The sequence below is a fragment of the Hyperolius riggenbachi genome, chromosome 2 (assembly GCF_040937935.1).
Source record: "Hyperolius riggenbachi isolate aHypRig1 chromosome 2, aHypRig1.pri, whole genome shotgun sequence".
Taxonomy (NCBI): domain Eukaryota; kingdom Metazoa; phylum Chordata; class Amphibia; order Anura; family Hyperoliidae; genus Hyperolius; species Hyperolius riggenbachi.
The window spans coordinates 364,145,257-364,160,373 of NC_090647.1; the positions used below are offsets into that span (position 1 = coordinate 364,145,257).

General features: G+C 40.9%; 1 protein-coding gene across 3 annotated transcripts in view; it reads left to right on the plus strand.

Moving 5' to 3' along the window:
- The window catches only part of PHTF1 (putative homeodomain transcription factor 1), a 302,980-nt gene that overhangs the window by 12,362 nt on the left and 275,501 nt on the right, over positions 1-15,117 (plus strand). For all 3 annotated transcript variants that reach the window (XM_068269713.1, XM_068269715.1, XM_068269714.1), the window contains exon 2: positions 4,635-4,709. In XM_068269713.1, coding sequence (XP_068125814.1) covers positions 4,665-4,709 — 45 coding nt within the window. In that variant the 5' untranslated portion in view covers positions 4,635-4,664. The remainder of the gene's footprint in view (positions 1-4,634; positions 4,710-15,117) is intronic.

Here is a 15,117-nt window from a genome sequence, read left to right on the forward strand (position 1 = left end):
GCCGGCGCTTCCGTATGGCCGGCGGGATGTTGCGGCGGGTGAGCGGCGCCAGGCGGAGGCGGAGGATCGCGTCACGGATGACGCGATAGCTCCGCCCATGCCCCTACAAGGACCGCCGCCATTTGTCTATACGCCGGATCCTTGCGGGGTGCACTTCCCGGCCGCCAATTGTATATACGGAAGTGGTTAAGCAAGACAGGGCATGAGAGTAGCAAAGGCACAGCAATAATACAATGAGAAGATAAGGAAAATAACAAACGCTAACTTAACGCGAACACCGCACTCATTCGCAACAGCAAACGCGTTTACTGCGCAATCTCCGCGTGTTAAGCACAACAGAGACAAGCACGCCTAACTAACCACCGACAGACAAACATGAAACATAGGACGCGAGCACTTGCTTAACAGTTATCTCACCGAGCCTCCAGCAAGCGTTCGTATCAGACAAGACAGATACACGAAAACAGGAATAAGTGAGAGATATGATCCACCGCTCTTTCCGCCAGAGCGAGTGCGATCCAAGTAAGGCAACAGAGCTTGCAGGATCCCCTGCTCTTTCCGCCAGAGCAAGTGCGATCCAAGTATAGCAAGATAGCTTTAGCAGGATCCACTGCTCTTTCCACCAGAGCGAGTGTGATCCAAGTATAGAAACAGAGCGAGCTGAATCCACTGCTCTTTCCGCCAGAGCAAGTGCGATCCAAGTACAGCAAGAGAGACAGAACAGGCAATACAAATAATACAATCCTGACTGCTCTAGCAAGGATGCCTAGCGCCGTCCCAGGAATACTCTAAGCTAATCTTCAAACAATAAGCACGGCTGACACTCCAGGAGTGTTTCACAGGACAAACCCTTATGACCAGCCAAGTACTGTGGAATCACATAGTATACATAGAGCCAGCCTACAAAGGATGTGGCTAGGCAATTAGCATGACAAACGTATGCAAATTCCTCAGCAGCAGCAAGCTGCAAAACTGACAAAAGGTCTCTTTTCCAGAGACCTGCAGAATGCAGACCTGAACAGTGGTCAAAAAACTGCCTGCCTGCGCAGGCAGCTGAGCGGATCATTACAGATAGCAGCAAATCATAGCTTTGCAAATGTATCAGCTGATCTAACAAATTACATGCTTCTCCCCGAGTTCTAGACCTGACCATCACTACCGGCACAGGTGGGGATTGCCTGATACCGGATATGTGTAATTTCCAGTTGCTTGAGAGTACAATTATACTAAATGTAACACTATCCTCAATCCCTAGAGCCAATGCAGAGCAGCAGGGAGCTGTAGAACTGAAGCTTTTGTGTGTGGTATTCCACTGCAAAATGATAGAGGCACACCAACATAACTTTCCCCACGGACAGACTGTTATTAGTAGAAACTTCTGGATGGTTGAGGGTCCGGATTACTCGGACTCTATAGTATAGTGCATTTTAGCATTTTACTCGGGGTGAGATGTATATCTTATACTTATGCATTTATTTCTTTTTTTATACATATTTTTATTTGGAGATACAAAAACATATGTGTGTAATATAGCATAATTTAAAACACATTTTCTGAGTGGCAGTACAACATCTTGTCTTTGTAAGGCATATTGCACTGTGTCGGTACACTTGGTTTTTAAATTTTGCAATTATCCCTTAAAGAGACTCTGTAACATTAAAAAGATCCCCTGGGGGGTACTCACCTCGGGTGGGGGAAGCCTCCGGATCCTAATGAGGCTTCCCACGCCGTCCTCTGTCCCACGGGGGTCTCGCCGCAGCCCTCCGAACAGCCGGCGACTGTGCCGACTGTCAGTTCAATATTTACCTTTGCTGGCTCCAGCGGGGGCGCTGTGGCGGCTTTCTGTTCCGAACTACATGGAAATACCCGATCTCATTCGGGTCCGCTCTACTGCGCAGGAAACTTGCGCCTGCGCAGTAGAGCAGATCCGACGGCGATCGGGTATTTCCGTGTAGTTCGGAGCCGACAGCCGTCAGAGCGCCTGCGCAGGAGCCAGGAAGGTAAATGTTGACGTCACCGCTGCACGGACTCCACGGAGGGCTGCAGCGAGACCCCTGACGGATGGAGGACGGCGTGGGAAGCCTCATTAGGATCCGGAGGCTTCCCCCACCCGAGGTGAGTACCCCCCAAGGGATCTTTTCATGTTACAGATCCTCTTTAAAGAGACACTGAAGCGGAAAAAAAATTATGATATTATGATTTGTATGTGTAGCACAGCTAAGAAATAAAACATTAAGATCCGATACATCAGTGTAATTGTTTCCAGTACAGGAAGAGTTAAACTCCAGTTGTTATCTCTATGCAAAAAAGCCATTAATCTCTACGACTTTCAAAGTCGTGGAGAGGGCTGTCTTCTGACTTTTATTATCTCAACTGTAAGTGAACAGTTTTCTTTTTATCTGCTAGAGGAGAGGTCATTAGTTCACAGACTGCTCTGAAAGAATCATTTTGAATGCAGAGTGTTGTGTAATCTGCACATATTAGAGAATGATGCAATGTTAGAAAATACACTATATACCTGAAAATAAAAATATGAGAATATTTTCTTTGCTGCTAATCTTCTAGTAATTATTCATAGTACACAACCAATTCATTATATCATATTTTTTTTTTTCGCTTCAGTGTCTCTTTAAGTCGACACAGCCTATGGAGGCATCTCATTTGTTGCGTCCTACAGCAGTGTGTGGCAGAGTTTCCACTCTTTGGTTGCCAGTTCGGACTGCTTTATACTGTATTGGGAATAAAAAAAAAAAACTTTCATTGGCAAATTTCAAAAGAATGCAGGATATCTGGTCATTGTGGTGATACATTGTTATTAATATTGTTTTAGTATACTGATCAGACCTCCACTGGCTACATACATGTTACAAGTATCTGTCTCAGACACTACTGAAGCTAAAAGATCAACATGACACTTTGATCTGTATCAGGTCTTACAGCCATGGGTTACTCGAAATAAGGGTTGGGTATGGGAAACCCAGAAGGGTTGTATTTGGGTTGGGAGCAGATAATGATACAAAGTGTAATGTTGGTAGCTGGTATAGTTATGCTACTTACAAAAGTCTGTGAACAGGGCACAGTCTGTAAATAAGCCAGTAATAACAGACTGATGGATACTGTTCAGCTGCTACAGCATGTTTTCCCCATTGTAGGGTAAAATCTGCAGAAGGGTGATTCAAGCAAACACTTCCAGGAAGCCTCCTAGCTTGTCATCTGCCTCCTCTTTCCTGGGCTCTGTGTTGTCTCTAGGACAGATGTCCTAAGAGAAGGGCAGGTACCAGAAATAGGAGGAGGCAAATCTGCAATTGGTAGACGGCAGAAGATGGATCACAGCGACTTCCCCCGATGATGAGCGCTCCCCAATCCACTTTCCTGCCCACGGGAACATGAAACAGCTCATGAAGGGCACGAATGAGTGTCCAAACGATTGCAGCATTTTGGGAGTTGTTAGGGATAATAAAGATCTGATTCGCTGTGATGGTCGTTATTGGTGTGCATCATAAAGCACCGTCCTCTTAATCACTCACTCGTACCCACGTCGCAAGATTGCTCAAACCATCGGTTGTTGGAAGAATCGTGCTCATAATTGCAAGGTAGGTACAAGCCTTAAAGATCCTGCATGCTGGATCTTTAACAGACATCGGCAGCCGCTGTACACATACATCCGATCCATGCACGAGTCCAATCACATTCATCTGTTTGCTTAGGTGAGTCTTAGTTTAGATTTTTTTTTTCAAGGACTTGGGGGGGGGGGGGGAGGGGAAGGGGGAGGGGATGTCTAGATTGCTGGCCTCAGCTCCTGAGCAGTAATCTGCCATTACATGTTTTAACAGCTGTCCTCCTGACTACCCTAAGTGAGTAAGGTTGAAATGTCACAGATTGTTGTGGAGTGGATTACAGTACATTTGTCTTATTTGTCCTATGTACTTATAGGATACCCGAGGTGAGAGTTATATGGAGGCTGCCATATTACTTTCCTTGTAAACAATGCCAGTTGCCTGACAGCCCTGTTGATCTTCTGGCATAAGTAGAGTGTGAGTCAAAACCCTGGAACAAGCATATGGCTAATCCAGTAAAACCTGAGTCAGCCGAGTCAAAATACCTTATCTGCTGCATGCTTGTTCATGGTCTATGGCTAAAAGTATTAGAAACACAGGATCATCAGGGCTGCCAGGCAACTGGTATTGTTTAAAAGGAAATTAATATGGCAGCCTATATATAACTCTCACCTTGGGTTCCCTTTAAACAAAACCTTGTTAGTCCTTTAAAATCATAGAAACTGTTGGTGTATGGAACTGTCTTGGCTAGATAACTTAATGCAATCCTATAGTCTTGGATTTTATTCCCACTACAGATACTGTGTAAGAATATCCCGTTTTCAAGCCTAAATCTGCTGAATTCACCCAAATTGGCCCTAGTTTGTATATATTTCTCCATGACTGTGATAAGGAGACTAGACTGTGGTGTGCCTCTGGGGATGTACCTTGTTCAGAGTTCCCTGTAAATCTTTACAGAATATGTCAGGTTAAATAAATACAGAATTCCAGTTTCATGGTTCGTGTTTTCTTATCACCTCACCACAGTTCCTATTTTATCCAGCACAGTGTCATGCTTAATGTCATCCTGTGTTTCAGAAACAGACATCCTAATGAAGCAATAGAAGGATGGCTACTGAGAAGAGAGATGCAATATATTGGTATCAGAATAAAGTAAGTATGTTTTCCTTGAAAGAAGAGAAGCATATGACAGTCTCCTGAGCCAACATGTGCACAGCAGGACAGCAATCCTGGCTTGTGCAAAAATCAGAAAAACATCAAGTTGTTTCTACATATATGTACAGTAATAGCAAACTAAACAGCTGTCTGAGTAAAACACACTAGGAAAAAGCTAGCCGTTCAAATCTGATTTAAAGCAAACCTGAACTGACATTAAACTTAGATAATTAATTGTATATGCAGCATTGATGTAAGATAGATCTTTCCTGAAGTTTCCCATCCTTATTTTCAAGGTAATGGGTTAAATTTTACATCTGCAGCCACGTCAGTGTGATGTAAAATCCACTTCATTCAGCTCCCACAAAAGAGAAGCAATTACATTTAGAGGTTGTGGTGTTTAGAGGTGTTTATTTAGCCAGATACAAGTGTTTGTTTTGGCTTCTACTTACCTTTCAGGATAGTTAATGCTGCATACGTCTGCCTTGTTTATATAGAGAGAACCCTGGTTTATTAAAGTTTGGAATAAGAAAAGGAAACGCAGGCAAGTTCTTAGTAAGATTTGTACTTTATGTACACATGTATTTCTCATTATGTTTCATGTCAGTTCAAGTACCCTTTACGTTTAAATGTATTTTCAGACCTGAGATACCATATGACTATATAATGTCAGTGGGTGCCCACATACTCTACCAGCTGATTACTGATAAGGAATGGTTAATCAAATAATTAGAAATGGCGTCTGATTAATATTGTTCACATTTCTTGCCAATCCATGGTACAGACATATGAGGGTGTATGTGTTTTTGGTGTTTAACTGATTTAGCTACAGAGACGTGAGTCTTACATCCATGGCTGTGGCTGCGGTAGCTGCAGGGACGTTTCTGCACTGAGCCAGGTGCTGCATGCGATCATGCGCGCGCACAGGCGCGTTCCGTCAGGACCTCGAAGCAGCGGGGATTGGGCAAACTTGGTGCCTGCTAGCGAGAATAATTGCCATTCTAGTACGTAATGGTGATCATTCTCTGTAACAGAATTCAGGAAGTACTTTACTTACTGCAGTGACGATCGTATGCGCGTGACTTGGGGGCCAGTAGCATTGGTCTGTTGTCTGCACTGATTGGCCCAAGGGATCTTCTGATCCCTTGGCCAATCAGTGTCCTCCTGTCCTCCAGATAAAAAAGAAAAGAAAAATGTGTCAAAAATATATATAAAAAAGTGTTTACAAATGCCCTCCTCCAAGGAGGCAATGATTGGTGGAAGGGATCATGGGGTCCCTGAACCAATCAGTGTGCCAAAGTTTCCTTGCCACAACGTGGTTTTTTTGTGACACTATAGTGGCTGGAAATGGAAAAATAGTGTAGTTTTTTTTTCATTTGTTTGCGATATCCTTGGAGGAAGTGATCTTAAGTGGGAATGCACAAGACCCATCAGTGACCAGGGTTGTGCTACTTTTGCCTCGAATATGTGATTTGTGCATTTACCAGGTGAATTCATCCAATCTTGTATGTAATGTAGAAAAACAGTTATATTGTAATTTCTGATATGGGTAGCTTCAAGCCCTCCAGATCTTTCGGCAACTGCAGTTTACTAGGTGATATTCTGGGCTTTTTTTTCCTCCCCAAGAATCTAGAAAATGCAGTGTTCAAAGCAGAAACATCTTGGAGTGGGAGAGTCTGTAAAGGATACATCAATCTTCCCATAGATACCATTTTAACCTCCCTGGCGGTGCAATTCTGTCTGGATTTATGGTCTAAAAGCGGTACTTTTTTTTTTTTTCCCAAGAATTTTAGGCCTCCATTCTTAAGTCATAGCTCACCAAAATATCATTTTATTGTATCAGAATAAAAGATTTGTAGACATTCTGCATATAAATAAAACACTGGAACACAAAATTGTTGCATTCAATAAATTTATGAATATACTTAACAATTGTGAAACTGTACAAATAAGGCAGGCAGAAAGTAGTCAAAATTCAGGCAGAGGTCGGTGCAGGCGGCAGGCAGAGAGTAGTCAAAATCGAGGCAGAGGTCGGTGCAGGCGGCAAGCAGAGAGCAGTCAAAATACAGGCAAAAATTGGTAACAGTAAAGGCTCGTACACACATGCGACTATAGTCGTTTGAAACGATCGTTCCCCGACTGTTCTGAACGACGATCGTTACAAAAAAAGAGCAACGACTATTAAATCCAACGACGAACGACAGTAGTCGTTGGAAACGAAAGGACCAACTGGACGGATCGTTATCTGGCGACGGTCGTTTACAAAACGTACGTGTGTATGGATATCGGTCGAAAACGATCGTTCCAAACTGTGGCACGTACGCTCAGGCCTTTTGTCCTTGCTTTCTTTAATATAAATGACATATATACATCATTGTTATTAAGAAATAAAGGCTAATAGGCTTGTGAGCATGTGTTATTATGTTGGTATGTCTATTTGTAGTGTATGCGTATGTGTGTAGATGTGAGTGTGAGATGTTTATGTACATATATATATATATATATATATATATATATATATATATATATGTGTGTGTGTGTATTTGTATGTATATCTCTCTCTCTCTATCTATATATATATATATATATATATTATATATATATATATATATATATATATATATATATATATATATATATATATATATATATATATTATAATATATAATATATATATATATATATATATATATATATATATATATATATATATATAGAGAGAGAGAGAGAGAGAATTATGTATCTATTATGTATCTATTGCTATTTGGATCTGTGTGTCTCTCTCTATATAGCACAGGTTTTGTATGTGAATAGATTGACACATATTATGAATATTACAGTGGTGTTTGTATGTTGCTATTATGTATTAGACTTGGATATGTCGTTCCATTGCTTACATTGATATGAAGACTATAAAGTAAAGCAAGAAACACTACAGTAAGTAACGTTGGTGAACGGTTTTTTTTATTTTGAAAAAAAAATAAACCAAGAAAATGCCTTTACAAGTTCAAAACTTTCTTCACTCTCCCCTTCATCTCATTAATCTCGAGCTGATATTGGCACATAGATGTCCACACGTTGCTCTTTATGAGCTCTGCCTTGGCATACAGCTCATCAAGATCATCCATGATGGCCTGGCCTTGTTCTTTGTCTGTGTGTTTAAAAAATCCTTTGTTTACAATGGAATCAAAGAAGCTATACTACAAATGACATACAATATTTTTGGCTCTCTCTCTCTCTCTCTCTCTCTCTCTCTCTCTCTCTCTCTCTCTCTCTCTCTCTCTCTCTCTCTCTCTCTCTCTCCTCTCTCTCTCTCTCTCTCTCTCTCTCTCTCTCTCTCTCTCTCTCTCTCTCTCTCTCTCTCTCTCTCTCTCTCTCTCTCTCTCTCTCTCTCTCTCTCTCTCTCTCTCTCTCTCTCTCTCTCTCTCTCTATATTTTGTAAGGGAGGGTTTTATAGGTATACAGTCCATAGGAGACGTGAGTATGGCCTTCTACAGTCCATGTTCTATAATGGTGCTTACAGTAGTAGGCATTCATTGGTTTTTGGAGCAGCAAGTAGCATAGGTTTTTGTTCTTATCACAGTATCATACTTACTGATACTAATAGCATCTATTTCCTGCACAGGTGCGTCTTCATCGCCGTGTGTGCTGAAATCCACAGGCTCATCAGATGTGGTCTTGTCCTGGGCATCACCACCTGGACTTTGGCCTACTGAAATAGTGTATAAAGCATGTATGTTCATACATCGGTGCATATGGATTGTTTGGTAAAGCACAATTTGTGACAGAAGCCAAGTCAAAAGTGCTTACAAAGAGACACCAGCCTAGATTTGTGATTGTTGCTGTAAGACCCATTTGATAGTATGTTAATTTGAATTGGAAGCATGCTAAGCACATACACCAATGCCACCTTCACCATTATTAGTGATACACCGCTAGTTGTGGATGAACACATCAATGTGAGTACAGCGAAAATGATGATGTATGTGAGTATATGAGACACGCACAACTTACCAATCTTCTCCTCATGATCATGTCAGTCTGCTTACAATGTTGGGACTGCTTGTGTGGTATGTGTTAAGAATAGAGAGTAACAATATCAATATTACTATATTTGGAATGTTTTAAACAACCTTGTACATAACAAATTAAACATGATACATGAAGTGCAAACCTACCCTCATCATTATTGTTGACATTTTCCTGGCCAAGATCCGCCTCACTGTCCACATCCTCAGGGAGGTCCGTAGAAACGTCTGAAATATATTTCATATGCATTAATGTGTGTAATGCATGTCCCTCATTAATGCACCACAATCATACATTACTTGCTCAATATGGTGTGTAGTAGACGTTACATTGTCTAGGGTGTTCAGTCACTCATGTCCCACATGTGACATGTAGGTGTTATGTAATGTCACCTGACATCATACGGAATGTATGCACAGGTGTTTTCATCTACCTCATTTGTTGATTTTACAAACCCAACATTATAGCCACACTACACTTAACAGTCCCTGAAGCAATGAATAAGACAAAAAAACAAATTTTTGGGGCCATCCAACCTGTCATTTGTGTGTGAATGTCATTCGCATTCATATCTATTTGTACGTGTAATTGAATATTACATGTCCATAGTTGTTGGCATTATGTTTGCCAAGGAGGTGTGGGCCCAATTATAATACTACACTCACAAATGAAGTACTATCAAGGTACAGGTGGATGGGCTGGAATAAAGATATGTTCTATTGCCTGAGAAGGGGGGGGGGGGGGGGGGGCTATTATTCCCAGCAAGCCAAGAACGCTGAAAATATATGTGTATGCTTACCAACATCCTGGCCACCAATACTTCCTTCTTCCACCACATCAGGATCTTGCCCGTGTACAGGTTGGTCATCTAGTTTAGGATGAATGTCAGAGATCAAGGTAAGTATGAACATTAATCTTCTGATACCTTTTTTGTTTATGTTATACTTCTAAATTGGTGACCAATGTTAATGTACTTTGAAAGAGATATCAGTCTTGAACTACATTAACAAAATACTCTGCTGTATGAGCAGGGCCAGCCCGAGGCATAGGCTGGAGAGGCTCCAGCCTCAGGGCGCAGTGTAGGAGGGGGCGCACAATTCATTCATCTGTCATTCCTAATTGTGTATGAAGCAGAAAGAAATAAGAAAAGGGGATACATAGCAGTGACTGAAGCCAGATAACTAGATATTAAGGTATTGGGGAGGTTGTGGGCCCTGTGGCGCCTCTTAGTCTAATAGCAATCAGTGTGTGACGGCTGGGGTGGGAGGGATGGAGGGGCGCACTTTGGTGTCTCATCATTGGGTGCTGGAGGACCTTGTCCCTGCTCTGTGTATGAGACAGTAATGACTGCTCATATTATTAGCTCTGAGCACATATATTATTTTTCACCACCACCACAAGGGGGCAGTCTTGTTCTTTCAAAGACAGCACCGAAGTGAGACTGAAGTATACATTTGTACACTCATCAAAGACGTAATGCTCAGTCTGGGATTATATCTGGACACTTAATAAGCAAGTGGAACAGTACATAATAACAGATAAAGCAGGGCATTGTTGTGTTTGTAATGTTCCCTCTGATATATATGTGTCATTGCATGTTTGTTAGTAGTATCTGGTTAACATTTACATTATTCAATTTGTACCTTCAGATAATCGCTCATCTCCTTCACAACTTGGACCAGCCTCCTCAGTGTCATCTCTGCTGGCTCGAGATGCTGTTTGTCTGAGGTATTTTTCCCGTTTTTTCTTCTTTTCTGTGGAAGAAGACAAAGGATTCGTCAAAAATGTCACACACATGCTGCACACATTATCTGCATGTGTTAAAGTTGCATTCATATAAAGTTAACGACATGTTATGAGCATCTGATCACAAACTGAGCAAGGAAGGTGTGCAACAATGCAATATCGGTGTTGTTGACATCTAACAAAACAATGTTTGCATAAAGACTATAATAACATTTGCCACTTACTGTCTCTGATAATTTTGCGCCTTAAAGAAGCAAGGACTTCAGATTCTCTCAATTTGAGATCCGACCAACGCCTCATCAGGTGGTTTTTGGTCCTTGCCTCGTTGAATTTCTTCTCCAGGGAAGAAATGGCATGGTCCAATATGGCATTCTTGCGTTCAATAGGCCTTTGGTAGACCTGCCTCCTGCCGTCATAGTCCCTCTTGTCAAAGATGCGGACCATTTCAGCCATTTCATCCCTGGACATTTTTGTGGCTCTTTCGGTCGGTGTCCTGCGTGGCATGGTCACTGCTAGCTGTCACACCTTGCTATAGATGTGACTGGTGGGGAGGAAATGACGTTTTACCAAACAGGAAGTGCATCGCGCTATAAACGTACGTTCGCAAACGTACGTTACAATGAGACATGGTTACGCGGTCTACATCTTTGCATCTTTCTTTACTACATATGCTCCCTACAACGGTAAGTGAGTGGTTGACTAGTTTTCTACCGTGTGGTTTTGTTCGAACGATCGTACGTAGTATGTCGTGCTATTTAAGTTTGCGAACGATCGTGTTTTGTGTGTGTGTGTGTGTGTGTGTGTGTGTGTGTGTGTGTGTGTGTGTCACTGTATTTTTGCTGTAGGGAAGGTAGGTTCCCAAGTAATGTTATTTTTCTTTACAGGGCCGTTTGTGAAAGTGATGGCTGTTGATATTTTTGCAGATGTACAATTTGCACGTGAATTTATTGAGCTCTATAGAGCACACCCCTGCCTGTGGAAAAGTACATCAAAAATATATTCAAATAGGCAACTAAAGGCTAAAGCTCACAAGGAGTTAGTGACATTGTGTAAAACTGTACTACCAGATGCAGATGTTCAGTTTGTGAAAAACAAAATTCAAAACCTCAGAACTGTTTTTAAAAAAGAATTAAACAAAATCGACAGATCCAAAAGATCTGGTGCTGCCGCAGATGAAGTTTATAAACCCAGACTGTGGTACTATGATTTACTGGAGTTTACTATACCACATATGAAAGGGAGAGACGCTATAACCAGTCTGCCAAATGAACCCACGGATTTATCCATCAATACGGACATATGTAGTGATGTCAATGAGACTACCACACAAGAGGAGGTATGTGTTTTATGTTTCATATTATAGCTTTGTTATCCCTACTTGAAGTTGTGTGAATGTGATGATGACTATCTCTCTCAGAAGTTATTAGGGTTGTGATGTCAAATACCAATCACTCTCATTGTATACGCAATGTGATTACATCGATTTGTGTGAAGTAGTTATATTTAGGTACTACTTTGTCACAAACAGAGCTGCACATACTGTAAACTGAGAGTGTGGTTGGTCTAATTGTAACATACAAGTATTGTACTTGTATGCCTTGGTACTTTCATTGTTGACTGCAATAGTGTCTGAATCACCCATCTCTACCAAGCATGCCAAAATGGCCCTATGAGTTCACTCACAACTCCTGATCATCATGCTTGTTCAGGTGTGGTGTTGATGATTATTTGAAGGCAAAGTCACACAACTATATAGGAAGCCATTTTCGGTAAGGATTCAACATGTGACATTACATACCTGTACTACTGTGTCACTTTGCCATTAGTAACCTGAAATGTGTTTGGGTAATGTGAATATGCGTATGTGTGTTAACCTACACCATATTCACATTAGCCTTCACCAAGCATTCATGTGCCTTGTACTATGGTCATCAGGTGTTGTATGTGTATAAATGTGTATCTTTTAATCTTTTTACAGACAGTCCAAGCCTCTACTTCTGAGGATACAAACACACGGCAAGCCTCAACTTGCCAGGAGACTAACACACGGCGATTTCCGCTTAAAAAAAGTCGCAAACGCAAACATGATCTGGAAGAACAATGTGAGGAAGCCATTAATCAGGCTGTGACGCTCATCAACAAAAAGGACGATGCTTGCGATGCTTTTGGACATTTAATTGCTACTAAATTAAGAGCCATACCAGAAGATTTGCGTGCAAGTACAGAGTCAGCCTTATTGTCAGTTTTCAGTAGGACCTCTAGTGAGACACAACTACTACATCAGCCTACATTATCTATTCAACCAGACATACATGAAAGTACAGTCACCCATCCACAACACAGGCATCTGTCTACTTTTCCCCTTCAACCAGACATACATCAAAGTACTTTCACACATCCACAACACATTCATCATAATGTAATGAGACAATACAGTCAGAACTATCCTAACCCACACTATCAACATTTTTACTCTCATGACACCATACTTGCAGAGCCACACACACATCCGCCACCTCCAGTGTTTGACAAACATAATGACACTGTTTTCCAAAGTTGCAAAAATTATGCAGAGCTGTGATTGGTTTAGTGTCGGGTATTTGTACATGGTTACTTAATGTGAACTCTCCCTAAAATCACAATAATTATTTAAAGGGAAACAGAGAATGAGCCCCCTTGTGTATTTCACATTCTCTATCAGTAAGAACAGTAACGACTAAAAATTGCCATGCTCTCTGTTTCAGCCTCACTGCTCCAAGTGTCTGTTATCAGCTGTGATAAGAATCCCGGAATGACCAATCACTCTGGCTTTCCAGGGCCACTATATAGGTGACTCATTCTAGGAAAGCCACAAGGGGAGTGGCTTGCCCTTGAAAACACATCCGAGAAGACAGACTCATCTATAATGTTTACATTGCAAAGCTAGAATGACTGCTCACTCGGGGATTCTTAGCACAGGTGACAACAGTCCAAATAAACATAGAACAATAAAAACAAGAGCTGATTAGGTGTTTACTGCCATGTTCCCACTGATTATTTCTGTCAAATACAAGCGGTTGATTCATCTCTGGTTGTCTGTAAACTCAACTATGCCTTCCAATTGCTGCATGCAGCAGACATTTTCCATCCCCATCAACCACATATCCTCCTGTCCTTGCCACAAACACATTCCTGCGTTTGCGAATGGTTGATTATTCAAGTGATTGCTTGCTTTCCCAGCCACATTAATTACCTATATACTGCTATAACATATTGCATTCAGCATACATCAGCATATAGGACGCTATTGTGGGTGGGAATGCACATAATCACTTGCATGCTGTGTGCTCCTGTCACCAAAAACCAAATTGGATGTCGCAGGGGAAAGGAGCATTGGAGTTACATGGCAAGGCCACAGGACAGGTACAGTGGACTTTTGGAAGGCACAGGTTCAGAAAATGAAAGTAATGATGACTAAAATAACGATCACTTGGATAAAGGACAACTGTATTTTGACACACATGTATGCTGCCATATTTATCATGTTTGACACTATACTGGTTGGCTGACTGGCCTCCTGGTGTCTGTTGCCTGAGATTTTCAGATAAACCATATGACCAAGCATGTATGTAATAGTGTGAATTTGGACATGATTCATGGACCTACACATGGAATAACCATGTCATGAATGCATGCTACTTCAAGGTCTATGAACCAAACTTGGGAAGGTCAAAGATTAACAGCACAACCAGGAAACTGTTATGTGTTCAAAGGACACACATATGCCAGCCTACAGATCCATATAGCTTCAATTGACATAACTGTATCTAATATAATTTAAGAAAGTTAGTGATGTGTTTCACATATAATTATGAACACTACCAGCAACCTAGCATGCATGTAAATTCCTGTGAGTTTTTTTGCAACAGGACATCAACATCCTTGTTGAGGACATCAGCTACATTTTGGCACACATAAGGTGAGCAGCATAGTCATACTATTGTGTAGAGTATTCCATTTTTCTTTGAGTTTACCAATTACATGTGAACATTCCCTGAAAAAGGCATATGTAAGCATGTAAGAGAAAGCAAATAACGTTGATGTTGTTGAGTGTATGTGTTTTCAATACACCAAACAGGTTAAATTATGAGTTAGAGTGGAAATGATAGTTTGCTGTTTCGAAAACTGTCTACATGTGATGAACCTCAGGAAAGATGTGTGATGCTGAATATTTTCGTTTTTGTTACAGTTATGTTGTACCCAAAAATGTAAGCATAAATAAAAAAAAAAAACCTCAACATGGTTTTGCCTGCACTTGAATAACCATTTGCCATGCTTGCTACATTGTTTGTTAGTAATTAACTTATGAGTGATAACACCTGCCAATTAACATTAATTTGCTAAAACTAATTGATTGTTGGAGGTATGTTTAGGAAAGGTAGAGTACATATTTCGTCTCTCTCAAGCATTGGTGCAACACACAAATTGAATGGCTACACAGAACTTAAATGCACATATTATTTGTATTAAGCCTACAAATAATATGTGTATTAAAAAACACATATTTTGCCCTTGCTGATACCCTTAACATATGCTTAATTAGATAAACAGCATCCAATAAATACACATTTTGATGATGGGAAAAAATTTA